Below are 27,809 nucleotides of genomic sequence, written 5' to 3'. Positions count from 1 at the left end.
TCTTGTTTTCCTATCCTCCAGAGTCCAAAACTTTTTTTATATTCACATTAGAAAGCTCAGAGAATGAAAACTGCCATCAAATCTGAATTACTCGTGGGCCACTGGGATTGTTTTCATCTCTGGCCACCAGGGTGGACCTCCATCCAATGACTTAGCTCAAGCCAGTGACGGATATTGGCTCCTTCCCTGCCCTTCCCTCCTTCCTCCAGCAACGTGTGGGAGAGGGCTAGAGGGAAACCGGTGTTCAAAGGAGCAGGAGAGAGAGAGAGAGAGATCCCCTTTCATTTTTGGGCGAAGGGGTCACATCAGCATTTCAAAGCCAAATCACAGGGGAAGACTCACTCAATCACCAACCGTGGAAGTCACTAAAATGTGCAAACCCTGGGCAATTTTATTTTCTCTCAGAATTTTTTTTTCTTTTAAAGAATTAAGCAATCTCATTTCTGAGTAACAGTACCAATATAGTTTCACCATGTTTGTATGAGGCATGCAGTTATAGATCAATGTGATTGCAGAAGCGATTAGAATTATACCAGGGTGTGAGCAAGTTGTATTTCTTTTATCCTAAAAGCATATGGTTGGTCTTTATAGTATGATTGAATTTTTCACAGATAGCCTAGCCCTGAAATGGGACTTGGATTTAGACTATCATAAAGTCTTCCTATTTCCTTGGAAATCTGATGGTACTTGGCAATGACAAAATGTCCCAACCAGAAAAAGAGGAAGTGGAGGAAGTGAATGGATGGTTAGATAAAGTGGGAAATTGTCACCAAATAATAGGGCCCCATCCCTCATGCACACACAGAGCAAATGAGCAATTCCAAGTTCATTCTGGCTATAGGGTGTTGATGGAACTGATACCTTTGCACCTCTGCATGATGGGACTCTTCATCGCCTCAAGGCCCCAGGACTCAAGAGGTTCTCACAGGGAAGCCTGGAAATGGGGACTGATTTTTCTTTGGCTAAAGGTACAGTATTAGTCTAACATTGACTCTGGATGTAGCATGATTTCCTTGGGACTAGACTAACTCAAGAGTAGACTTCCCTGTCCATTGATGGCAAATGCCGAAGGGCAGAATTGAACTCAGGGCTCCCTGGGAGCCTGTGGGATGATTTAGTAAAGGAACTTTTACCTCCTGTGCCTGAGAGGTCTGGTTCAATGCTGGTCCACAGTGACCCCAGCTCACCCCACCAGCCTGCACTGGAAGCACCTACATGACCTTCAACACGTCACTACTGTCCTTTCTCGCCAATCTTGGCCTTCTCTGGGCTCAACCCCAGTCCCTCTGGCTCCGTTGTAGCTCAGCTACTAGTTTTCCAATAGTTACTGTAATTTATGACATGGCTTGGACTCACTTGCTGGCCATGACCTTGGCACTCACCCCAGAATATTATTTTCAGTATGTATCCTCTAGCTTCCCTCATTGCATCCAAGGGCAGGAGGCAGCACATGGGCTCACTGCCCAGTGCCCCAAGGGACAAAGGCGAAGGCAAACCTACTCCAGTGCCCGATTCCTGGCCAGGTGGGGAAGACACCGGGCATGAGGCCGAGTGATGAGGTGGGCACAGTGGTTTGCTGTGCGCCCCAAGTTCAATTCACATTGACCTGCATCCATAGAGGGTTGAATCCTTGAGAGAGACAAATGGTACACATGTAGCAACTTGAGAAAAATTACAAAGCTCTGCTTGGGAAGTGACTACCCTGGGGTCACATAGTCTCACAAAATAAAGAAGCAGGCCCCCAGGGAGAGGGAAATGAAAATTATGTGCTGGAAGCAACAGGTTTCAGTCCGGCCTTGCGGCTCTGCTGGAGCTGGGTCGGCAGTGAGAGTTGAAAAGAGATTCAATCCTGGGAGAAGTCAGTGCTGGGTCCAGTGACAAACAAACCGCCTAACTCAAGGCCGGAATGCAAGGAGTCTCTCATCACAGGCCCACAAATAACTCCCTTCCACTGCCACAGCTGCTGCCCCACCGCCACAGGACCCCGTGGCCACCACAGAGCTGCTCACAAAGGGGAAAGCTCCGCCAAGGGAAAGCCGAGATGTGTGGAGTGTCAGATCCACTGTTTGTGCGCCTTCTTTGGGGGGGGGGTCCCCTCTACGACATCGTCAGCGACATGGGTGTTAGAGACAAGTCGTGTGTAACTTGTAGATTCTCTGTACGAAAAATATGACCAGGATAGCCTCCAATAAATCACACGTCTGCTTTAGAGGCCAGTGTATGGGGATGTTTAAATACGGAAACAAAAGCCCTGCGAGAGTGCTGTGTCTGAACGAGGGCGACGCCTTGCTTCTGCGCTTTGACTGGATGGTCAGCTGGGACGGGACGGGCTCTTGGCGCTGACCCAAGGCAGGGAGAGAAAGAGAACCACTCGGCTCATCTTCCATCGGCACAGCGTCCACGCCTGTGGTCAGTCCTCACGGCAGCCCTCGCAGGCAGGAGGGGCTTTCATTGTGTCCGTGCGACGTGCACGGAGGCGCCTTCATCAGACGGGTCAGGAAGAAGAGCAGCACTCAGGCCAAGGCCAACACGTGCTGCTTTGGCTGCTTCCCCCCCTTGCTGAGAACGTGGCGTCTGTCTTTGAACACACTACTCCTCTTCCCACCCTCATCCTTGGGCTTCAGTGGGGGCTGCAGGCGGTAGGGCCCCAGAGAGGGCATACGACAAAGGATGACCAATGAGAGTCTTCTCCTTGACTTTATAAGTGGTGTCAGACTCAGGGGAAGGAGGTGGACCATTTGAGTTGGGTTTTCTCTTTCCCTCCTCCTTCTTCTTGTGGCAAAGTAGTGAGATGCCGGGTATAGGATCGGACAGTGGCTCTGTCTCCAACACATGATGCCACAAGACCCCCGGGAGCAAGGCTTCAGGCTTCTGGGTCCAGGGGGTATGAGTAACACGCACCTGTGTCCTTTTCGTGGTTACTTCCAATTTTGAAAAAAGTTCCTCTTCCTTTTTTTTTAAAAAACTTTTTTTGGCTTAAGCTATTTTAAGTTAGGTCTATATTACTTTTCACAACTCCCCTTAATGATTGAACTATTAAGTTGGATGATAAGTGAATTATATGCCAACAAAACCATTTTTAAAAAATCAAAGGAATCAGTAAATTATATTCTCCCTCAAGTCTGCATTGCAAAAATCTGTTATAATCACCCTTTCATATATGAAAAAGCAAAGGCTGGAAAGGTTAAATAGGTTCATCCAACTCGTCTACTGGGTAGAATTGGCATGACCAAGGAGCCCTGGTGGCAGAGCGGTTACATACTGGCCTGTAATCCATCGGGTCAGGGGTTGGAAACCACTCGTCACTCTGAAGGAGAGAGATGGGGGTTCTACTCCTATAAAGAGTGACAGTCTGGGAGACCCACAATGGCAGTCCTTCCCTGTCCTAGAAGGTCCCTCTGAGTCAGCATCGACTCAATAGCAGTGAGAGGGAGAGAAAGGGGAGATGTTCACCAGCATGTGTGGCCAGGATCTAGAGATTAATTAATGAAGTTTTCATGTCATCATCTCCTTTGATTTCCATGATGGGCTTTTGAGATTGATTGGCCAGTGTTTTCAGCCCTAAATCAAGATGGCAACCCCCCCCCCCCCGCCCCCGAGTGGTTGAAGCATTTTCCTTTGGGCAAGCTCTCGGCCAACAATGGCGCAGGGCTGGGACCCACGGTCATCACTCAAGGCACTTTCCAAGCATCAGTCAGAGTGCATAGCAGACAGCACAGACACACAGCACCCCGCAGGGACAGATGTGGACACGCCAAGAAAAGAAGTCCTGAATTCCACCAAATAGCTGTCCTTCTGAGGATTGTTATTTTCAAGTGTTTTAAGACATGATTGCACATAGTTCTTTGATGCCCTGATAACTCAGGGATTAGAGCACTGGTCTTGTAAACTTGAGGTCAAGAGTTTGAATCTCACTGGTGCCTAGAATGCTTTCCAGAGAAAGATGTGACTTTCTACTCCCTTAAAGAGTTCCATTCTTGGAAACCTACAGGGCTCGTTCTACCCTGTCCTACAGGGTTGCTCTGAGTTGGAATCAACTCCATGGCAGGGAGTTTGGGCTTCAGTCGGAGGAAGAGGAGCTTTGACTCCTGTAAGGAGTTACCACCTCAGAAACGCACAGGAGCACATCCACCCTGTCCCACAGAGTCCCTGTCAGTTGGCATCGACTGGATGCCAGGGAGTTTTACAACTCGCCTAACTGGCCTGCAGTTCTAACTAGGAGAAAACAGTTTCTCCATTATCTTAAGATTTGATAAACTATAAATAGCTTGCACTTTGCCTCTCTTGGTTTTGATTCCTAATGGAATGTGAAAAAGCAAGATGACACATAAAAGAAAAGCAAAAGATAACTAATTCCGAGATTAACTTTGGAAACGCTCCAGAATTAGATCATGTAATTAGTTCACCGTTTAGAAGCCCTTGGTGGAATTACATTTATGCAAACAAATTCCATTCACATAGTTTAGGAAGCTGGGATGGTTCTTACAGAGGGATTATGCTGAAAATTAAGGATTATGTAAGTCTTGGTCCTCCTTTCACTCTATGTCAGCTGGACTTCAAAATCACGGGAACGAAGCAAACCTGTTTGCTCTCCAGATCCATGCTGGGTATGAAGGAATGCCATGGCAAGAAAGAGGGTCGCAACAAAGGCGCATTAGTGCCCGAGGGATTCAAAGGCACAAACATTCCTGAACAGCACGTGGCTAAGACTGGGAGGCTCCCAATTTGACCTGCCTGCTTTTTACGCCTTTGTGAAATACTGTACAGGGGTGCGATGAGGGGGAGGTCAGGGTACAGCCCTGCTTTCAAATTGCATTTCAACATGCTTCGAAGGCAACTCAAGCAAAACGATCCTCACTTAAAACATGACTCAATTCCGCAGACTAAGAGCCCAGACTCGACTCTGTGGGGAACTCCGAGACTCCTCCCCATCGCACTCACAAACATGGCGTTGGGTCAGTCAATGCACCACACTGCTGAAAGCAAATGTCCGTCTTCCCGCTCACGGGAAAAAGGATGATTCCCTGGAGCGATTCCCGACTAGTTTGTGCATGCAGACATCTCCTGGAGAACAGTGGGGAGACAGGTGAGAGAGGTTCTGAACCTCAACTTTCACATTCCATTCGGCCATTAAACATGTGTCCCCCTGAGGGCAGTGACAGGGTTGAGTTGTGGGAGGGATTGGCGGGGGGTGGGGGTGGGGAGGGATCAAGAGGTGGACACCCACTCCATGGGCTGTCCCAAACACGGCGCAGGGAGGGTGGGCTAGCCAGCAGGTTCCCATGGTGCTTGGGACCCGGGTGTCCACCAGTCTGGAAGAGGCAGCATTTTCCAACTGTGCAATGACTTGGAGGAAGACATTCAGGATCAAACATTTGGAAATGTCTGAGCAACTGAGAGCCCCATAAACTTTGGTGGAAAACAACAAACCCAAAAGGATGTGGAAGCAAACCGGTCACCCTCAACATTACCCCTGTGAGTGACGGTTCTGGGATGTGGACGTGTTCGTGTGTTCCAGAGTGCTTTGTGAAAAGTCGGTATTGTCATTCACCTACGCGCAGGAAACTCCACGGGAACGAGGCTCACTTCAAGGAAAGGGGAAGCCCACGGAAAGCCAAGAGAGCAGGGCAGGTCGTTAATCGTGTGTGCCTTTCTCAAACTCACTGCGCTGGACTCAACTCTGACTCACGGGAACCTACAGGACAGGGTAGAACTGCTCCGGTGGGTTTCTGAGACTGTCCCTCTTTACAGGAGTAGAGAGCCTTGTCTTTCTCCCCAGCAGCAGCTGGTGGTTTTGAACTGTTGACCTTGTGGTTAGCATCCCAACTTGTAACAGCTACACCACCAGCTGGATGCCAAGACCACAGCTGAGAAGTTCTTTATAGACGGCCTTCAGAATCACACACTTGCATGGATTTTTGTGGCACTCACGTACCCACCTTTGCCCTGGCTGTGATGTCCGTGTTTTGGATTGAAGCCTGAGAAGGCCCCTGCCGAAGGGCTTTGGTGCTCAGGCTTCCCCATATGCCACTCACCCCACAGGCCTAAGCACTTATCACCCACGTCTGGACCAGGACGTTCATGAAAAGGGTGTCTGTCGGTGAGCAGGAAGAAGCGAGCCTTGCCGACGTTGCTGTGGGCTTCCTGGTGATCACCGGTACGCAAATCACAGTCACAGTGAAGTTGTTAGGTGCCCTCCAGTCAGATCGGACTCAGCGCCCCTGCGCACAGCAGAATGAAACACGTCCTGGTGGTCCTGCCTTGCCCTCGCAGCTGCTCCGGTGCCCGAACCATTGTGGCAGCCACCGGGTCGATCCGGCTCCTTGAGGGCCTTCCTGCTTTGTCGCTGCCCCTCCACTTTACCAGGCCCGAGGACCTTCTCCAGGAACTGCTCTCCCCCGAGGACATGTCCAAATCTCGCCACGAAGGATGAAGTCTCGCCATCCTTGCCTGCACTGCCACCAGAGTCAAATGAGAATCCACATCGGAACTGAGAGCTCGCCTTCACCTCTGCCTGCTGGGGCTCGTTCCTCCAAATGCAGTCTCCAAGGGGACGCCAAGCCCCAACTCTATGGGCAGGTAACTGCCTGGCGGAGGTCCCCTCTCTGTGTGTAGGACTGTCATCAGCGAAGGCCTCTTTTCGTCATACTTTTTAACAGCAGACCATATCGTGAAAACAATATGGTCTCTAACAGCTTAGAGATTTAAATTAGAAAACAAAACAAAATGAGTGTCCATTTTCTTAAGCATAGTTCTACACTGTATAAAGTTTGTGTTTCAGCTCCCTCTTCTGTATGGTGCTCCCATCCCCCTTGGCTGTTACAGCCTCCCCCACCGTCCACCTCAGCTGTACCTGGGCTTCCAGCGGAATCCAGTCCGAGCCATTCCAAATGTTCTGATCCAGGCCTCCGCGGGGGCGCCTGCACTTTCCCTCTCTGTGCGCTCTGCATATCTGAGTTGTTTCTTTGTTTCTTTCCCCTGCAGGCTGCAATCCAACCTACTGATTGCAGTGGAGGGCTTCACAAGTGAGTGTCTTCCGTGCAGGAAGCACTGAGTTTTCCAAGGCTGCTTCTCATAACAGAAATGTTCCCAATGAATGGACACCTTAGGGGACCCCTCCTCTTCCCCACGAGCTGAGGTCTTGCTGTGCTCCCCCGGAAAGACACCAGCCCCCTGATTTCTGTCCTCGGCCCGGCCCGAGGGTGACGCGCTCGCCTCACTCCAGGCCTGGTACGATCTGGAAGCTCTCTGACCAGCACTGAGTTCTGGCTGACCCACCGGGCTGAGTCCCACCAGCCAGCGGACAGGGGGCTTCAGTGACGCATCCCCAAGACAGAAACTGCTCCTGTCTCTGTTGATTGTGCACATGCGCATTTCATCTCTTTGATTCAAATCATGCAACCCTGCATCAAAAACCAACCACTGTGAGTCAGAATCGACCAGAAGGCACTGACTTTGAGTCCAACATCTAACTCCCTTGCTGCCGTGTGTCCATTCCGACTCGCGTTGCTGTTGTCAGCTGCAGCCCTGTCGATTCTGACTTCACAGGATGAAGCCCCGCCAGTCCTGTGCCTTTCTCAGTCATTATGTTTGAGCCCAGGGATGCAGTGCTGTCAGTCCATCTTGTCTAGGGTCTCCCTCTTTTTGGCTCGTGGTATCCCTGTGGGTTTCTGAGACTGTAAGTCTTTACAGGAGTAGAAAGCCTCATCTTTCTCTCCCGGAGTAGCTGGGGGCGTTGAACCAACAACCTTTTTCCGGTTAGCTGCATGCAACCCATTGTGCCACCAAAGCTGCTTTTTCTGAAACAGCTTTCCCCCCACCCCATTTTTTTAAAAACAGAGCATTTGGAATAGTTTTCTGAAGCTTTACAGTAGTTTTCTCCGAAGCCAACTTAAGAGACAGCTGGGTGGCTCCTCCTTCAGACACATGGGTAATGAACGGCTGTGCAAGCTGCTGAGCTAATGCAACTTGTACGCGTTTCCCTGTGAACTTTCTGTTGTGGTTTTTATTGGTGAAACTGATGTCAAGACGGTCTACTTTGTGCAAGATGGAGAAGAGCCGGGCTGCAAGTTCAGACTATGTCCACTGATGTTATAAAAAGAATGACATCAAGATGGGGGTCTCTGAAAACATCGGGGGACACTTCAGTATCCTTTAGTGTCCATCTTCCAGGTATGTTTGGACTCAGAGGGGACAGTACACTGCAGTCTGGACTTCAAGTAACTAAGAATCTTAAGGAAACAGATTTTTCTGGAGGGCGGGGAGGCGTGTTGTGTGGAAAACAAGAGAGGGACCTCCTGCATTCCCTCCTGCTGCTTTCAATAAGCACTAACGACCAGCGGCTGGTTTTCAATTTGCCACCCAAACCCTGGGGGACGCCTTCCCTCCGTTGGTGGGGAAGTTCTTCTTTTCTTTGCGTCCATGGGAGCAGCAGCTTGAAGAGTGGTGGGAGGGCTAGAGTTTCTCAAGATTAAAAAAAAATTTTTTTAATAGGTGAAGGGTGCCAAGGTGAAAGAGTTACTAGATCAAGAAAGACATTTCCAAACTAATAAATAACTCCATCATCTGGTTGGACAGAAGGACCTACAAATGAAAGTAAATTCCTGATAAGGGTTAATGATTCCAGAAGAGAGATAAGGTGCTTTTTAACCGGGATGCCTGGATGCTGCTTAGAGCCTTAGAGTGGCAGCTAAACTTTGCCAGCAAGACCTTGGAGGCCTGCTCTGGGGGTGCCCCTCCCCCCCGCCGTTCGCTGAGGCAGAGGGGGCCTCCAGGTGAGTGAGGGCCAGAGAGATTAAGCTGTTTTCAGCAGTGAACTATGGAGGCTGTGAGTATGTTTGCATTCCTGTTCCAGTGTGTTTAGAGATTATTCTATTAAAATAAGGGCAAGATGACCTACCAAAAGCGTACCCTTCGAGGCAAGACTAGATAACTAGAGAGGCCACCCCATCCCAAGGCCACCCAAACCCCAATCAACCCCACTGACTGCACCTGGGTCCAATCCCTCTCAGAGCTTCAGGCTAGGGCAGAGTAGAACTGTGCCCCAGGGTTCCTGGCGGCCCGAAAGCAGGCAACCTGGGCTTTCTCCTATGGAGCAAAGGGAGCAGCTAATGCCTTTGAAACACTGAACTTGGGTCAGGAGCCAAGCTCACCGCTTACCCCACGGTGCCACCACGGCTCTGCTCACAAACACATTTAAGGTGGGTTCATTTGAAAGCAACATTTAGCTTGCTCTTAAAAATCGTATCTAAAAGACTGGGGAAAGTAAGAAGAAAGGGTGGGGGTGAGGGGTGGGGAGACTCACATGGCAGTCCAGGAAAAAAATCCCCCAACCCCAACAACCCTTATATGGATGCATACCCCGACTCCCCCTGCCTAAAATAAATGTCTCCTGAAGGAAGGAGCCTGAAGGAAGCATTGCCCCAGGCAAACAGCAGGCTGCCTCTGGGTCTAATGGCAAAGGGTGTCTTCCAGAGAAGGAACCTTGACTTCCTCTCTGGGAAAAGCCGGCCCAGGCCCGCTGGCTCCTCTTCCTAGGACCGGTGCCGTCGTTCTCATTTGCACCAGCTTGAGACAGCGTTCCGTTTGCAACTCCAGAAAGGCAGCAGGAAGACTTTGTCTATTCTTTTGTGCAGAGGCGCTGCGTGTTGTATTGACTACTCTTTCTCCAGGCAACAGACTGGAGGGGCGCCTGCCTCGCCCCCCCCAAACCTTTTCTTCCGGATCGTGGGAGCTAGGGGGGAGGGGCCGAGGGTCCACAGCAAAGGCGACAGCTGTGTGAGTGTGCGCGCACACGCGTGTGAGTGTGCGCGTGCGCGTATGTGGATACGTGCGCACGCGGCTTCCCCTGGGCCTGGTTCGTCGTCCCCGTGTGCAGGCATGCATTCATTAACGTGATTCCCCAACTGCCAGCGAGGGCGGGCCCGCCAGCCTCATAAATATGTAGATTTGCTTTCCCCCTCCCAAACCCCAGTGAAAGGGAGTCTTTAGCAGGAGCTGGGGGGGACTTGATCTGCATGGGAATCAGGAAGTGGGAAGCAAGCCCTCTGGTCTCCCGGGGGCCGTTTGTCTTGTCTTGTTCTGGTCCTTTCCACCTTGGCCCGGAGCTGGCTCCACAAAGACGGCTTGCCAGAGGACTCAAAACCCAGTTTGCCAAGGGGCGCCCTGTAAACCCTGCCACCCCGCCCCTCCCCCCCGGAGCTGCCATGGCTATTTGTGCATTTCACCGTGCACCCTAAGATACACACTAGACAGTGGCCTCTGTGGGCCTCGGGCTGCGTCGAATTCTCGGTGACGCTGAAACGCGCCATCCAATCCCACGGAAAGGAGGGTTAGCTAGGGCGAGCGCGGGCTCGTCCCTTCCGGGCGCCGGCCTACCGTGCCTCCCCCTGATCCCCCGTATTTATTTCAAGAAAGGTAATCGCTTGCTGCGTCACCTGGTTAGCACGTCTATGCCCTGCACCTGCATTTCTATTTTGCGGTCCTGCTTCTCGGTGGATGCTGCCCGTAGGAACCCGAGTCTCTGTTTAGCGGGTGCTGCAGACGCATGAGACAGGAAGAAAGTATGAGCAGGAATTTTGAAAACTCCATTCTCAAGGACTCTGGGTGGAGTCAGGAGTGTGGCTGGGCCGAGAGAGCCGCCAAGGAGGTAACAGAAGGCTCCAGACCTCGTCCCCCGACTCTTTCCCCTCCCCCGCCTGGGGTGCGGTGCTGTCCGTCGGATGTAGTGAACTCAGATGTGAGGGACAAATTCGAGGCAAGAAAACCCAAACATCGAATGGCCTGAAGGGGAGACAATGAGTGAACCGGCTGGGGGTGGGGAGTCTCCTTTGTTGAACATAAGAAATTGACGGACACAAGCGGACTTAAAAAAATACCAGCCTCTATTCTCTAGTGTTGGAGACACAACGAAGGGCTTGTGGGGTTTTTTGGTTTTGTTTTGTTTGTTTTTAAATAGAATAGCCTCTCTGGTATTGGGGGTGGACTGTGCTGACCAACAGACAGGTGGCAGGGCTTTGAGGACAGCCTGCCTGATGGATCAGTTTGTACGCATTGATGGCTAACCTGATTCCCATGTTGCTCATCTCGGTTGGGGGTAGCAACCCTGGATTTATGGAAGGACTGGTGGTCGAGTTCCACTTCGAAGAGACCTGGGGGTGGGGGTGGGGGAATCTGCAGGAATTTCCAGGCTCCACTCCCCCACGTTTAGGAAATGTGCAAGGGGAGGGCTGGGAGGTTGGAGTGCCTAACTCCCTTGGCTCTTGGTCTCTTCCAGTGTTCACACGAGGCGCCTCCTTCCAGAGTGAGCTTTATCAGCCCAGACCACATAGGACGAACCCTCCTCTTCCCTGGGTGACAGTCACGCCCACTGTTGTTACTGAGCCTGTCCTGTGCTTCTTGAGATAGGGCAGGTGCTGTGGGAGGGGAGAGGAGAAGCCAAGTCCCGGGTCCCAGGAAAGGGCCCGGGAGTGGGCAGAGCTGGTAGGTCGGCAGCCTGCAGTTCCAAAGAATGGGACTGAACCCAGACTCAAAGATCACTGCCATCAAGTTGATGCTGATTCATAGAGACCCTACAGGGCAGGGTAGAACTCCCCTCGTGGGTTCTCAGAGGGTAACTCTTTATAGGAGTAGAAAGCCTTTCCATTCTCTTTGGGAGTAGTTGGTGGTCTTGAACTGTCAACCTTGCAGTTGGCAACCCAAATCATAACCACTCTGCCACCAGGGCTCCTTGAATAATGGGACACCTGGTGCCAATTAGGTGAAAGGAAGAGGTGCTAGTCTAACCAAGGCAACCGGCAAATAGCCTCACATTACTGGGAGAAGGCGCTTCCAGTTGCCACAGAGAAACCTTCTCCCAGGTGCTGGCTCGGCTTTTCTTGTTGGTTTAGTTCTTCAGCAAGTTCTCAAGTCCCAAGTCCTGTTTACTTCAGCGAGGGCCACTGTTGTGGTTGTGTGCTGTCACATCAATGCCTAAGGGTTTTACATATATCCGCTCCTGGGTTGTTGCTAAATACCGTCAGGTCTGCTCCAGGTGCAACAGAACACAACACTGCCTGGACCGGCACCATTCTTCACCATTAGTGTTATTTTGAGCCCCTTGCTGGGGTCTTTGGGGCCTATCACCGTCTCTGAAAAGCACAGGTGTCACTTTGATAACTAAGGTGAACCTGACCAAGCCGTGGTCTCTGCAGACATGCCAAAGCTGTCAGACCTGCGGAGGCACGCAAAAGCGGAGTGACGGTAAAGGAGGCTGGGGAAGTGCTGGTGAAGAATGCTGGGCTGCCAGAGAGCCTTCTCAGAAGAAATACAACCAGAATGTTCTTTAGTAGCGAGCCCCGGGAGGCTTCAACTGAGTTACTTTGGACACCTCTTCAACAAAGACCAATCCCTGAAAAAGGACATCATGCTTGATAAAATTGTGGGTCAGTGGAAACCAGCAAACCCATCACGAAATTCATGGACACCATGGCTGCAGGCCCTGGCAATGAGCATCTGCCTATCAAAGATTATGGAGCTGGTGTGGATCTAAGCAAGACAGAACGGTGGGCACCACGCGTTGGAGCCAACTTGACAGCAACTAACAACCACAACATAATCCTGTCATCGACCCTGGCAGGTAGAGACCAGCCTCCTCACTGGACAGATGGAGAAACAGGCATTTCACACTTCTCCCATCGCTGCTGAGCTCGAAACAGTCGCGACCAGGGTTGGACACCAGGCAGGCTGGCGACACAGGGTTGCAGTGACTTCTGCAGGAGGTGACCTTGGTGATGGCGGAGAAAGTGCCCAGCATACTCGAGACACGCTCCAGGGAGGAGTGGTCCTCGCCCTGTCCCTCAAGTGAAGTACAGCGTCTCTGAGGAAGGGACCCTGAAGCAGGTGTGGATGCCCACAGAGCATGAACCCAAGACTTCCCTTGACTGAGGCTGAGCAGCCCCCTGGATCCAGTTATCCAATCAGACTGGCTTCTCACGAGTCACTCAGGGTGCCACTCATGAGCTGCCTTGTCCCTCCCAGCCCCCCCCCCCCCATAGGTTCATTTCCCAGTTTCTGGTAAAAGTGGCTGTGTTTGGAAATAGGCACTTTGCAGGTGTAATTAACTAACTTCAATGGAGTAGAACTCAAAATCACTGCCATCGGGTCGATTCTGACTCAGGCACCCTATAGGGCAGGCTAGGATGGCCCCTGTGGGTTTCCGAGACTAACTCTTTATGGGAGTAGAAAGCCTCATCTTTCTCCTGAGGAGTTGGCTGGTGTTTTTGAACTTGCCAACCTTGCAGTTAGCAGTCCAGCACATACCCCCCCCACTCCACCACCAGGGCTCGGAGCATCCAGTGGTGTGCTGTGTCCATGAAGAGAGGAGAGAGATGCAGAGACACAGAGAGGTGCCGTGGAGGTGGGATGACCTGCACATCTCATGACGTGAGGGCACCGGCTGTTGTTCTGAGGTGCCATTGGTTGGGTGGTTTTACACTCACGGAGACCCTTGCAGAGGCCCGAGATGGTGTGTGACATGGAGCGGACGGGCGACAGGTGTTGGCTGACTGCTAACATGATCTGTAAGGAAGCACAGGCAGCCTCTCCTGCTGCCTGTTGGGTGCATCTGCTGGGTGCGCCGCAGTCCCAGCTGCATCTCGTCTGTAGGGTAACACCCTACAGTGGGTACTAGGAATGAGCCCATTCTGCAGCTGGGAAAACAGGATGAACTGAGCCCAGGCGGAGCTGCAGGTCAAAGGGGGTTTTCTCCTTTCATGGCTGACCCTTGGACAACACAGATTAGAACTGCACGAGCAAACCAGGATGGCAATTTCGCCCCTGTTGGAATTGTGATGTCCCAGCATTGGCAGGAAATGAACTCCTGGGTCTAGGAGGGTCTCAGGATAGGGACCCAGGTTCCAAAGGGCACACTCCACTCCTGACTCTTCTTGATGGCAGTGAGCTTCCTCCCTAAGGATTAGTCATTTTGAGAACCCACTCCTTCCACCCAGACCCCTTCCCTGGTAGGCCACAATCACCATATTAGCATAGTAACGTGTCCAATCACTGCAAGAGTTTCGTGCACCTTATTTGCATAGTAAACCATCCAATCCCATTGCAAGATTGTGGCCTTGCAAATCATTTTGACTGAACTACAGATGGGGGCCTGGGAAGGGCTTACATAGTTGACCCTTGGGCACCCCCAGGGCTCCTTCCAAGCTTATGATTCCTTGAGTGTTGGCAGTTAACAAAGCCTCTTTGACCCAATCTCCCGTGCCCTTTTCCTAAGGTGTGTGCACTTTAGAGACAGTGGGAATGGAGAGAGGTTGGGGGTGGTGGCGGTGCTCAGCTCTGCAGTGGATCTGTGGGATTTGGATGGGTCTTGGGGGTTACTGGTCAACTAACTTGCTGGGAATGAGCTGAGGAAAAAGAAAGAGGTGGGTTAGAAGTGTAGGGTGAAGGACAGCTGGCCTGAGCTGGGGTCAGGGGTCTAATGGAAGACTTGTGGCGACTCTGTGCCCTGGTTATTCTGATCCCATCAGTGGGAAGCCGGTGTGTTGTCCTCTTGACCACTCATGCAGGTGGGAAAGACCCCGTTGGCCACAGTGACAATGACAATGGGGAAGGCAGCAGACAGGCAAAGAATGTACTGCAGCGGGATGTCCCCAAAGGGAGGGTTCTTCACGGGGAGGATGACAGCTAGGTGACATAGGGAGATTTGGCCTTGGGGGAAGAGCGAAGCCCGAGCCTGTGCATAATTGTTCTAGACACACCACAATAAATCATTTCTGTACACAGAGATATGGAGAAGGAGCTTCTTATCAAGGCCCTTACAGTGCCAGGCCTTCAATTATAGTTCCAATGGAATCCTGGCCCTGGGCGTCTAGGGATAAGGCCCCTCTGTCTAGGGAGCCGATGGGGAGGTCAGTGGCACCAAAGTGCATTCTGCTTGACAACTGTGCTGTGATTAGGTGTGGTCCTCCCTCCGAAGCCATGCTCACACTTTACAAACAGTTGCTTGGAAACATCCCAGTCCCCTTTCCTTAAGCTACCTGGATTTAATGGGTTCGAATGCAACCCCAGCTTGAAGTGATGCTATAGAAATCACTTTGGGAGGGAAGGGGAAAGGAGCAGCTGATGCCAGGGGCTTACGTGGACAGCAAATCCTTTGAGAATGATGAGGGTAACGAATGTGCTTTATACAATTGATGTATGTGTGGATTCTGATAAGAGTTGTATGAGCCCCCAATAAAATCTTTTTAAAAAATGTTTGACAAATTACCAATCAAAAAAAAACAAACAAACCACTTTGGTACCTTAGAAACCAGTCGGAGAAGGTGTGGGCTCTACTGGTCATGTTTTTGAAGGTTACGTGCCTGGTCTGGGGCTGGATGGACCCAGCACAGGGCATTAGAAACACGAAACCTAGAGAGGCAGCCTTGTCCAAGCTGGGACGCCTTAGGGCTTCACCCTGATGGCCCAGTGAGCTTCAGGGAGGGTGGCCCCTAACTATACACTTTTATGAGCCAGTCACTAGATGCTCCAGAGATGACCACTGGGCTTCCCTGCAGTGGCTGCCCCTCCCTCTCCAGGCTCAGATTTTCAGTTCCTCAAAAGGGGGACACTGCTTGGGATCTCGGGTAAGAAAGTGGGCTCTTGGCTGTCTCTTCCCAGAAGAAAGTGGGGCTTGGATCAGCAGCCAATTGGGGGCTCGAGTCTTAGTGGCAGTGGCTCAGCCACCGTGTCAGGAGGGGAAAAGGCCATTCCATAGCTACATGACCATCCTTGTAAATCTTTGCTCCCACAAGCAATGGGCAGTGACCTCAGGTGTGATGGGAACAGTCAGCCCTGGTCTCCACAACCTGGAGCAGGCACAGTGGCCTCAGGGAGGCGTGACAGGAAGGGGCTGCGCACCTCAGTCTGGTCCGAGGCCTTTGACTCCCTGTCAGGTCAGGCAGCTATCTATGGGCAGGGGAGGGAGATGGAAGACAGCCAACCTCTCCTTTGTCACTGTCCCCCTGGCTCCACAGCAGCTTCTGCCCCTGGTAGGTGACAACTGGGTCCAGAAGAGGCAGGACCATACTCGGGTTGGACCTGAGCATGGCTGCTGGTAGAACAGCCCGCTCCATCTGGCTTGTCTGTAGTCAGGGGACCCCAGCCTGCCGGCCTCGCGTGAGCAGCGCTGGGAACAGGAACTGGTGTGCGCAATAGGAAGCAGTGAGCAAATAGATGACAACATCTTTCTCTCAGTCCAGAGAGGTCTTTATTCATGGCCCCAGCCCACGGGCAGTGACAGTGTGACTAGACCCCGGTGCCACTCTCCAATCTGTATCTGCGGCGCTTCCGGAAGGTGTGCCGCCTTTGCTAGGCACAGAGCACATCCTCCCTCCGCTAGCCTCCGTGGTGTCCCTGGGGGGCAGTGTCCTGGGCCTAGCTAGCGAGTCACAGGTCAGAAGAGAAAGGCAGGCGGAGACTGGAGCTCAGGGCCTGAGAGCCTCTGCATACATGGACGCCTGCTCTAAGGATTGGTCCAGGCTTTCGGATGGCCTGCAGTTCCTGCGTTAAAGTGGGAGGGAGCGGAGGGCTTGGGCTTCCCCCATTCACCCAGCAAAAGGAAGTGCTGCCAGGCTGTTCCCACGGGGCTCTAGCCCAGGACTGGGGGCGGGGCGCTGCTCCCTGTAGAGTGAGGGCCTCCCTGGAAACCGTGCCTTCAGGAAGGGGGACACAGCAGGAATGTACAAACCCGCTCAGCTGGGCTGGGGCAAAGTCACTGTTTGTGGCTGGGCCCCAGAAGTCAGGGGCTCTGGAGCCCCCAAATGCTGTGGGCCTGACCTGGGTGCTACGGGACCCTGGTGGGAGAAGCAGGGTTCAGTGAGGGGCAGGGAGCAGCTGGGGGGGGGGTGGGGGGTGAGCATAGGAGCAAGTTTCTAAACCCCAGTCATTTCCCCAGCCTCCCAGCTCTAACTGCATTGGAACAGGAGCCACCAGCAGCCAGTGAACCATACCCCGCCCCCCCCTGCCCCCCGCAGTTACTAATTCCAGGCCCAGTCCACACTGCTAAATAGGAAGTCACCCCTGGCCTGCACCACGTGGCCTCTGGGCCCATCCCAGAGCCAGGTGTGTGCCACATGGATGACTGACAAAGCCAGGGGGCCACAGCTGACCCCTCTAAAACGCTGTGCACCACTGTGTGCTGGGCACCCTCGGCGTTGGTACAGGGCTGTGGTGGGAGGAGCACCCACGGCTGGGGGTGGAATACAGGGGAGGAATTGTGGGGTGCTCAGCCCATCAGGTTTCAGCTCACAGCCTGCTGACTGGAACGTGATTGGGTGGGAAATAAACGGGAAGACTGCAGGCTTTAGCATTTCACGCTATCTGGGTAAACGTGACCGACTTGTGTTTCCGTAGCCTGCTGTGTAAATTTGAACACATGCCCAAAGAACCTACATGTATTTTAGGCCAAAAAAACCACACAAAAGGTAATCATTTTTGTTGCCATTGGTAAACACTAGTAAAACCGGAAAACCAAACTGGCTGCCCTGGAGTCCATTGTGACTCATAGCAACCCTAAGGGGCTGGGTGCAACTGCCCTTGCGGGGTTCTGAGACCAGAACTCCTTATGGGAGCAGAAAGCCTCGTCTTCCTCAGAAGGGCTGGTGGTTTTGAACTGCTGACCTGTGGTTAGCATCACCAAGTGCAACCACTAGATTTATTACGGACAAGAAGATACCATGTGAGCCAGTTACTAAACATGCCAATCAGCAGATCCCAGAGGGAAAATATTCATAATGCTTTTTATTGTGGGTGTGGCACGGTCCCTGAGGCTTTAAGGGGCTGCCAGTTCTCTGGGTGTCGGTACCAGGTCTGGTGTGGGCTCTGAGTCTTAGGAGATCCCAGGTAGGAGCCCAGGGCCTGGAGTTGAGGTGGGGGCAGGGTTGGTCTCGGGAGTTATCAGGCTTGAAGCAGTGACAACCCATGGTGTAGTGAGGAGGGAGACACCTCAAACTTTAAAAACGACTGATGGTGTTCTGGTGAGTAACTTGTAGAGTATTAGTCCTGGCTAAATAAGAAGATAAAATGGAGTCTGACGTGACACATGGGTTGACACGCTCCTTTAATGTTCAAATGAGTCTGGTGGTGCTGTTCAGTGAGCATTAGACTGCTAACAACAGCATCATCGGTGGTTCAAGCCTACCAACTGCTCCTCAGGAGAAAGATGAGGCTGCGTGCTCTGGTAAGGAGTTACTGCTTTGGAAACCCTATAGAGCAGTGGTTCTCAACCTGACCCTTTCACAGGGGTGGCCTGATTCATAAGAGTAGCAAAATTAGTTATGAAGTAGCCAGGAAAATAATTTTATGGTTGGGGGTTCACCACAACAAGAGGAACTGTATTAAAGGGCCGAGGCACTAGAAAGGTTGAGAACCAGTTGTTGTGAGTCAGATTCGAGTCAATGGTAGTAGATTTGGGTGCTAAAATAAGGGGTGCTTATTGTCATAAGCTGTCACAGACCTAGGGGTTCTAGCATCCCTGTCTGGTTGCCTCAAGGGGGACATTTCTTATAGCTCACAGTTGAGAATGCTGCTCTAGAATCACTGGCTGATTGCAAAAATGAAGTGTGTAGTGACCAATACCTAACCCCCCTGCCCCTTCCCCTACCACTTCATCTCTGCTCTCTGTGTAATGAGGGGCAAATAAATATTTTTCAAATCCTTGACTCTGAGTTCTTGAGGTTCCTCTGGAGCACAGAGAGTCTGTCTAGCCCCTGGCTTTCCCTAGACAGCGGGTGCCTTCTTTCCCTTCCCTTCTCTCACTGAAACTCAAGGTGGTCAGGCTGCTTGGGCAGAGTGGACAAGGCCACAGCTGGGCTCACCCCTCAGGAGTCCGTGTTTCTCCTGTAGCGAGGCTGGGGGCACCCTTCTTTGTGACTGCTTCTGTCTTTCTGGGCTCAGCTCAGATGATGTGTCAGGGAAAAAGGACGATGACTGGGTTTTAACCAAATCTTTGCAAATTATTCTTTAAAATCATTTATAGCTAACAAATACATAGCAATGAATATATAAGTATATAATCTAGAATAAATTATTATGTATCGATGTAATAAAAATAAAGCCTTCAGAGGTGCAGCCAAATGCACGGTCTTGCCTATGGGGAACAAAAATCCTTCAATGGAACGCGCAAGGGATGACTGAATCTTACCACTCCCGGGGCTTGAACTATCTGGCTTGACTTCTGTATGGCATTGGTCACATTGCTAGTGAGTGGACTGAGCCTCGGCCCCTTCACCTGTAAATTGGGGCTAATCATTAACTCGGGGCTGCGGTGTGCCCAGTGACCGACATAGCAGGGACTCTCCATGAGCCTGTCCCTCTGTGAGCTCACGCTGGTGCAGTTACAGACACTGCTGGGAAATCTGCAGCGTTCAGGTTGGCATTTGAATTTTAGCAAGGGCTCCTGGCGCCTGGCTTCATGTCTGAGGCGAGAGAAGTGTGGCGTCTTCGGCTCATGAGCTTTGACCACATTCACTATTCACCAGGGATCAACGCGTGTGCACTTCGTGCTTAGAGAATTTCATCACAGGTTCTTCCAGAAGGATCCTGAAACATCCCGATCCTGAAGGGAAACAGAGAAACAAAGAAGAGAACACCCAGCAGAAAGCCACCACCCCATTTGTAATCACAAATCCTTTCATCCGTCTAATTGAGGCAAGCCCACTTGTCATTGCACATCATTGTCCTACAGCCGGCCCAGGGACAAGTCCAGGAGCAGTGCTGCTCTGCCCTCCAAGGTTGCTATGAGTCAGAAGGCGCTGGAGAGGTCTGTATATTAGCAGCCCTCTGGACCGAGAAGCGCCTCAGGGCTAATGATAGGATTTACATTTAACAGGTGCTAAAGTATCCCTGGTTAAGATATCTGCACTGAAAACATAGCACTATTAACCTTTCAGCCCACACCTGGAAAGCCACGCTTGAGGAAAGGGATACTCAAGAAACCCGTCAAGACAATGAACAAGAGATCACTTTCCCCAGTCCCTTCAGGGACAACTGAAAGATACTTTCCACAAGACTATTGGGATAAAATGCTTTGGACTAGGGACTGTTTGACTTCCTGCAAGAGGAGAATGTTTGGAATTCTGAGAGTCCGTCTTGAATGGTCTAGAACGGCAGTCAATCAACGGGGTCAGCCATATTTAAGAGGATGGGATTACACTTTCACTTGTGCTGAATTAAGTGACGTTTCTGAGTGGAACCACTTTGTGACAATGCACCAGGGGGCTTCACGCACTGTGAGAACGCCCCCCCCCACCATTTTGAAGCCCCCTGTATTAGATGTCTTCATTTTTCACAGTGAACAAGACCCCTCATCTGTAAGCTAACCTGCATATACGAGGGGCATCAGCAAGTTCACGGGAGGGGGGTGGTGGGGAGGGGACGTTCCATTACCTTTCATTCCCATTTTTGAAGCCCTATCGAATAGCCTGCACCTGTTGAAGTCGCTTATTTGGAATATGGTATGAAGATGCTAATTTTAAAATGTCGTGAATCTGTCCACCTGAATTTCAAACTCTTACAGCTTCTTGCTAATAAGCGATGTACCCCAAGCATGAACTTAGCGCTGTGGGCACTAACCCTGTGCCAAGTGCCTGAAGGCGAGTGTGAGGAAGGGAGGGGACTAGGGAGACTTGAGAGTCATCCAGATATCTCCTTGGGACATAACCACAGAGGGACCCTGCTTGGCCTCGGGCCAGTGCCTTCTTGGGAGTGGCAGCCATCATACCTCTGACTCGGGTTTCTCCATGCCTGCTTCATGCTGCCTTCGAGGAGGAAAAGGGATAGTGTAGGCACAGCTTCTGCTGAGCTCCTGGCACTTGGCAAAGGTGTCTTTTCTTAGACACACTGCATGCCCGTGCCAGCCCAGGTGCTGGGGCCCCATGTGTAATAGTCTTGCTCTCGGGAGTTGACCAGGGAGGGTGCAGAGCTGAGTTCAGCCCCCTCAGTGGAGCTCCCAAGAAGGGTGGCAGCCCTGGGGACAAGCTCTCCAAGGGACACCAAGTTCAGATGAAGAAAAGTTTGCATGAAGAAATGTGGGTGGGAGAAGTGAAGTGACCTGCTGCTTATTTGAGAAGGTAGTTCAGAGTGGTTACAGCACAAGCTCTTGGGGACCAGGGGACAAAAGGATGGCTGGACGGAGTTCCCACTGATGAACTGACATCAGAAGTAGAGCTCCAGGCCAACACAGGGTCACACTTACCACCTGCTGTCACCACCAGGGCTTCCACACTGGGGAACGCAAGGCATGTGGCTGTGACTGTTCTATGTTGGTGTTCAAACCAAATTGTCAGGATTGGCGGAGTTACAGAAAACCAAGCTGTTCTGGGTGAAAAATGGAGGGGAGGCAGCACAACAGCAGTTTCTTTAGCTTCGTTCTAGTTGTTGTATCCTAAACCAGGGTCTGTTCTGACCCACACTGGGAGAACCCCTGGTGCCAGGGGTAGAACTGGGATCCATCCGGTTTTAAGGGCCCACTAGTTCAAAGCTGGTCGCCTGGTTTTTCTTCTGAGGCACCTCTGGGTGCACTCGAACCTCAAACCGTTTGGTGAGCAGCCTAGTGTGTTAGCTGTTTCCCAGGGGCTCCTAAACATAATAGATTGAGTCATTATTAGTGCAAAAAATAAAGGATTTTTTTGGGGGTTAGATGGATTTGAATCCCTGATGCAGAGTTCAATGGCTAGTGTCCTGGGCAAATTTTTATCTTTCTCCCTCAGTTTCCCTTTGTGTAAAATGGAAAACAGTACACCCAAAGGGTAGAGTGTGTGCTCGAGATCACTGGAGATCTGAGTGTAAAGCACAGAGCACAAGGGTTAGGAGGGCAGTACATGAATGCACCCCTTCAGGGGGATGGAAGCTTGTGCTCACGAGTTGATCCAATCCACAAAAGGCTGCCAACCTCCAGTGCCAGGTACTGAAATTGTCCGATGTTCTTTGCTTTTTTAAAGACACAGCAGCTTTCTGATCCAGGTCCTGTTTCTTGGGTTTCTACAGCTCACCCTGCATGCATAAGGATCAAGTGGGTGACTATTCTGGGGCTCCAATAACTGCTTTCAGTGTTGGGAAATCCAGAATTTTTTAAGTTAAAAGCTTCTTAACTTGGTCTGTTAAGACAATTCCATTTCTCCTGTCAACATCACAGAGCATACAAACTATGGTAGAAGAGTTGCCACTTGAACCAGTTTTAAGGGCACAAAATTCACCATGTTGTGCAATGGCCACCACAATCCATTTCCAAGCTTCTCTTCCACCCAAACAGAAACTGGGCCGCTTAAAGCCAACAGTTCTTCCATCCCGCCCCACGCCTCCCTGAGGCAACGACGTACACTGCCTCTATTTTCTGTATTTCAAATGAAGGTGATCACACGGATCGCCTCCCCGCCTCCTGGAATCCTTGTGTGCCTGACTCGTTTTCAAGGCTCACTTATGCCATGCACCAGGACTTCATTTCTTTTTATGGCTGAATACTATTCCATTGTGCAAACAGACATGCCAAAGCTACTTCAAGGTAAAGGGATTCTTCTGGGCACTTCAGGCATAGCGGTCAGAGGCCGCTGGCCCCTCAGTCAGCTCCTTTGAAAATCAATAGGGACCACCGACAGAACTTGACGTGAACGTTTACAAAAACGAAACTTACATTCATACTTAAAACCCAGGAGGGCAGGAGTAGCAATTACAGCTGCGTGGTCAGCTGCTGTCCGCCGTGTTTGCAAGTATCGTGCTACGAAGCAGACGTGGACTCGGACTACACAAAGGGCTTCCTGGTGGTTGGGACAAAGCTTGGCCGAAACCACGCACAGAATGGTGACTCCAGGGCCGGGCTGCAGGCTTTTTACAAGTTTGCGGCTTGTGCATTCCACTGTGTGCGGACTCCGGGACCATTAGGAGGCGAGCCATCCCCAGAGCTCGCCACGGTCCAGTGCGTGAAGACGACTGTCTTCTGGCCCGCGGGCTCAGCCTGGCCTTGCGCCCGCCCTCCTGTCCCTCCCTCCGCAAGCAGATGCCCCTCACCAGCCAGGCTGGTCGCACACACGTGCGGCCCGGGCCCGCGCGCGGCTTCCCGCCCAACCTTCCGTGCACTCCGCTCTGCAGCGCCCAGTTGCTGCATCCAAGCCGCAGCGAGCGCCGGCGGACCGCACGCACATGGCGCGCCAGGGACAGCCCTGGGCTCGGAGCCCACCCTCCAGCCCGCCCGCCCGCCCGCAGCGGCCGGGCCACCGCCCGCGCCCCCGGCCGCCCCGCCCTGCGCAGGCGCGTCCGCGGCGCCCTCGCCCCGCCCCCACCGCCAAAGCGCGCAGCGGGACCCAGGGCGGGGCTGAAGCGACCCTCGGAAGGGGGCGTGGCCACCCGGTCTCGCCGCGCGCACGCGCCCTCGAGCCTCACGGCTACGTGTCGGGCCACGTGACGGCCACCCCGAAAGTCCCCCGTGAAGCAACAGGGCGTTCAAGCTTTCTGTGGGGGCGCGTGGTGGCGGGCGAGAGGGCGCCCCAAAGCACAGTCCCTGCGCCGGTACCGCGCGCTTCGAGCCCCGCGCCGCCGCCACCCCGCGCCCGGCCTGCGCGGCCCCGGTCCCGAGCCCGCCCGCCGAGCAAGACGGGGCGGCCGCCGACGGCCGCGCGGGACCCCCCCGGCAGCTGGTGCCCCGCCCCGCCGGCCCGGCCTCGGGAGGGGGAGCGCCCCGAGCGCCAACGGCCGCCCCGCGCCCCGCCCGCCGCCCCCGCCCGCGGCGCCCCTCCCCCCGGCGCCTGAACTGAAGCGAACTCCGCCGCCAAGTGAGTGAGGAGGCGGCGGCCGCGGAGGAAGAGGAGGAGCGCGGAGCGAGCGGCGGCGGCGGCCCAGAGCGAGCGGCCGGCCAGCCAGCGAACCAGCCAGCCAGCGAGCGGGCGAGCGAGCGGGCGGCCAGCGGACCAGTGCGACCAGCGGCGGGCGCGGCACGACCAGCGGCGGCTCCGGCGCCGACCCCGCCCGCCGGCCTCGCGAGGGACGTCCGAACCCGCGGCGCCGGCTGCGCGGCCGGCCGAGCCCGCGGAGCGAGCGGCGCGGCGGCCCCTGCGGAGGGAGGGCGGGCGGCGCGCGGACGGAGGGCGGCCCGGCCCGGCCCCGAGCGGCGGCGCCCGCGCTCCCGCCGGCCCTGCTCCTCCTCCCGGCGGCGGCGGCGGCGAGGGAGCGGCGCAGCCTGGAATATGGTCGGGGAAATGGAAACGAAGGAGAAGCCCAAGCCCACGCCGGATTACCTGATGCAGCTGATGAACGACAAGAAGCTCATGAGCAGCCTGCCCAACTTCTGCGGGATCTTCAACCACCTCGAGCGGCTGCTGGACGAAGGTGAGCGGGGCCGCCGGCCCGCGCCCCGCCCAGGCCGACTCGGCGGGCGGGCGCGGCGGCTCGGCCCGGGCGGCCCTTTGTTCGGGGCGCGGGCGCGGCGGCGGGGCGGGGGACGTCGGGGGCCCGGGGCCGGGCGCGGAGTTTGTTTCCCAAGTTGCGACCGCGGCGGCCCGAGTCGGGGCCCGGAGCACCCTCGCGGGGCAGCCCCGCTCCCCCGGCGCCAAGCGCGCCCCCGCGGGGACCGCGGCGCCCCGAGGGGCCGCTCCGCATCGGGTCCCATTTCCGCCCGAACCCCGAGACCGTGCAGCCCGAGCCGGGGCGACGGGGCCGCGACGACGACGTGGAATGTCACCCGAGAACAAAAGACCGGAAATGTGGCCGCAGCACCCGGGGGCCCCCGCCTCGCCCCGGGGCCCCAGTCACAGTTGGCAAAGTCGCGGGTTCGGGTCCGCCCGGGCCGCGGGGGGACAGCGCGCCCACCCCGGGGGCCCGAGCCCAGGGCGCCCCCCGCCGCGCCCGGCAAAGCCCTGCTGCCCCTTTAAGGGGCTCTGCCTCCCCTGTTTGCGTTGGCATTAGTGGGATTGTGGAGGCTGAAAACTTTCTGGAATGTCAAAGAAAAAAAAATGGCCGGAACTCTGGAAGCGGGTCGACTTCGCGTGGCGGGCGCTAAGGGGCGCCCGCGGTCGTCCTTTACAGCAGTGAGAAATGTTTGGCGCAACATAGGTACGATCCCCACGAATGCGACCTGCTCTCCGTTTAGGGTGCTCCCCGCGACTCCGTGGGCCCGAGCCTGACAGCGGCCCCCGTGGGCGCGCTTGGCTGGCTTCACACCTCCCGGGCCCTAACTTCCAAGCCCGTTTCCCAAGTCCCCGGCGTTTTGCTCGGCGGGGCTTTCAGGACCGAAGGCGCTAGCGTTGATAACCATTTTTTAGTATTACTAACAATTTCCGCTGGTATTTCCTCCGCCCCCCAGATGCAGCTGTTCAAAAGGGATTCCCTAGGCATTACAAATAAAACCCGGCCCTTTCAATATTTAGGGAAACGGATTGTTTTACAACCCCTTCCCCCCACCACAAGAAAAAAAAAAGAGGCAGTCTTTGAATTAAAATGCTAACTTTAATCCCCTGACCTCGGAGGTTATGAAAAGAGAGTCAGAAGCTGGGGTCACTTTCCATTAAAGTTCTCTAGGTGTTAAGAACGAAATTCGAGTTCTTTGATACGTTTTCAAAGGCTTCCCCCTGGGGCTTTTGTGCGAGTTCAAATCGTCAAGTGAGAATTTGGGAGCCAGTCCCTGGCTAACATTTGCCAATCTGTGGGTGGAATAACGCCTCCCCGTCTCTGGCCTTCGTGTCTTATCTCTAACAAAAGCGGTTGCTCCTGGCTCAGCGGTGGGAACGGATTGAGCTCCACATATTGGCCACCCCTTGTTTTGGGAATATAGCCTGAAGGACACGGCTCGCTGTTTCCCTGTGGATAACCCACGCGCCACCCTGGGATTGGGAGGTTAGCATTCTCAGCCCCTCCTGCGGAGATTGCTTCTGTGTGGCTGCAGACTTGTTTAAAATGGACAACATAATGACTAGGAAGTTTGGGTTCTTTTTATCAGTGCAAGCCTGCAGGAAAGGGGGCTATTCCTTTGGGCAGAATAAGCTGCTTCCTGCAATTGTGAGCCACCTTACAAACTTGATGCCCCTGTGCCACTGGAGGAAGCACTGCTCTCCAAAGCCTTGGGCTCCGGCCCGCCCCCCCCCCAGTACTTCTTAGATGTGGCAAGTATTGTTACCCCATTGTGGCTTGTCATTGTCCAAAGCCACTGGATCCTGATTTCCCTGGGTGGCCGTGGATTCTATTGTCTTGGCACAGAATGCCTGGCTGGCATTTTTCTTTCCCACTTAGAGAAAACTAGGCAGTTGACTTCAGTGATGGCTTTAATGGCGTTACAGTAAACCCACCTAAGTGCGGTGGGTGTCTTGAGAGCGAGAAATTTGGAATTAGGCTATTTAACCATTTCCTGTGCCAAAAGATTGCCAATAATAAACCTTGGGGAAAATGTGCTTGTTGGTTTGAGACTTAGGTACTGCCACAGATGGGTGAGGCTTTCCCTGTGCCCCAGACTGGGAGGTGTGGGCTGGGTGTTCTCTCTAACACACCAGGTGACCCCTTAGTTAGGGTCTGGATAGTGGCCTGCCCCTGCATCCCACACTCCTTTCCCTGCACTCCCCTCCTGAGTTTTTCCTCTGAACTATCCTCAGCATGTTAGCTTTTTCAGTCATGGATACAAACTAGGGAGGGCCAGTTACATAAAAGTCAGTGACTTGAGTGGGCAATCCCAGCACTGATTTATTCCACAATTTCTTCTTTAACCCAGCGCTGATGACAGGCTTGCAGATGAACCTCGGTCTCAAATGGTCCTCCTCAGAAAGAGCTGCTTACCCAAGGAACCCTGATTCCATCCTTGGGTAAAAAGTTACTGCAAAAGTTTTCTTTTTATGACTTCTCGTCATTAGAGTAAAACTTTAAAAAGTGACACCAACAGTTTAAAGGTACATTAAGGAGTTGGCAGGCAGATCCCGCATAGGCGAATGGGGAGTGAGGTATATTAAAGTGAGGTTCACGGCTTTCTTCTCTGAGGCTGGAGGGGGGCTGTAGCTGAGTGGGGGGAGAGTGCCTGAGCCAGGGGTCTTGGTCTTGGGAAACTCACAGAAGCTTAGAGCGCACAGCCTTGTTTGCTGAGAATCCGAGTCGCTGAGGTGACAGATGTTGCCTATCCTCAACCTGCTCCGTTCTTTGGGAGAACCGGTTTTCTTTCTGACTTGAATTTAGGTTATTTTTCTCCCACAGCCCCCCTTACAATATAGGCTTTTAAAGAAAAACTTGTTTCACAACTTAACATTGTTCCATGTTAATGTCTGTTTCCATTTAAGCATTCCTTTATCAAATGTGCCAGACCCTCAGTGTCTGAGTGTCATGTGCACGTGCATGCACACACATACACACAGAGGACTTTGTCTTTCTACAAAAGTGTTGCTTTAGGAATGATGAGGCCATTTGTCCCTCCATGTTGAGAGGCCTTGCTTGTGTAGGTTCCTTGTGATCTTGAGCGATCTTTTTGTCCAAAGATGCAATCGTTGCTGACAGGAATCAATATCTGCAACAAACAGATTTCCCTGAAGTTGAGATAATTAATCTGCTCTTCAGGAGCTGTGCTTCTGCTGGGGCACAGCAGCCTGGAGAAGTGGAGCTACAGGAAGGGAGCCGGGATGGGGACTAGATTTAGATAACTTCTGCCCACTCTTCCAGCCCCCCCCTCTCCCGAGAGGGGAACTGGATGTCACCCGTCAGTTACTTGGCCTTGCTTCTGCACTGACCAGCCTTCCCTAAAAGAGAGTGTGCACTGGAAGGCCAGGCCCTGCCTGGATCTGGGGTATAGTCCCCAGAGTACATGGTGTGCATTCCCAAGG

At 53.2% G+C, this 27,809-nt stretch overlaps 1 protein-coding gene across 6 annotated transcripts in view; it reads left to right on the top strand.

Moving 5' to 3' along the window:
- The first annotated feature begins 23,794 nt into the window (after positions 1–23,794).
- Positions 23,795–27,809, top strand: part of QKI (QKI, KH domain containing RNA binding) — a 120,294-nt gene continuing 116,279 nt past the window's right edge. For 2 of the 6 annotated variants that reach the window (XM_075554286.1, XM_075554284.1), the window contains exon 1: positions 23,795–24,348. In XM_075554286.1, the coding sequence (XP_075410401.1) occupies positions 24,207–24,348 (142 nt within the window). In that variant the 5' untranslated portion in view covers positions 23,795–24,206. The remainder of the gene's footprint in view (positions 24,349–27,809) is intronic. The other 4 variants (XM_075554283.1, XM_075554282.1, XM_075554281.1 and 1 more) reach the window with 4 other exon arrangements.

This window comes from Tenrec ecaudatus, chromosome 7 (assembly GCF_050624435.1).
Source record: "Tenrec ecaudatus isolate mTenEca1 chromosome 7, mTenEca1.hap1, whole genome shotgun sequence".
NCBI lineage: Eukaryota > Metazoa > Chordata > Mammalia > Afrosoricida > Tenrecidae > Tenrec > Tenrec ecaudatus.
This window is presented reverse-complemented; position numbering and strand designations above follow the sequence as displayed.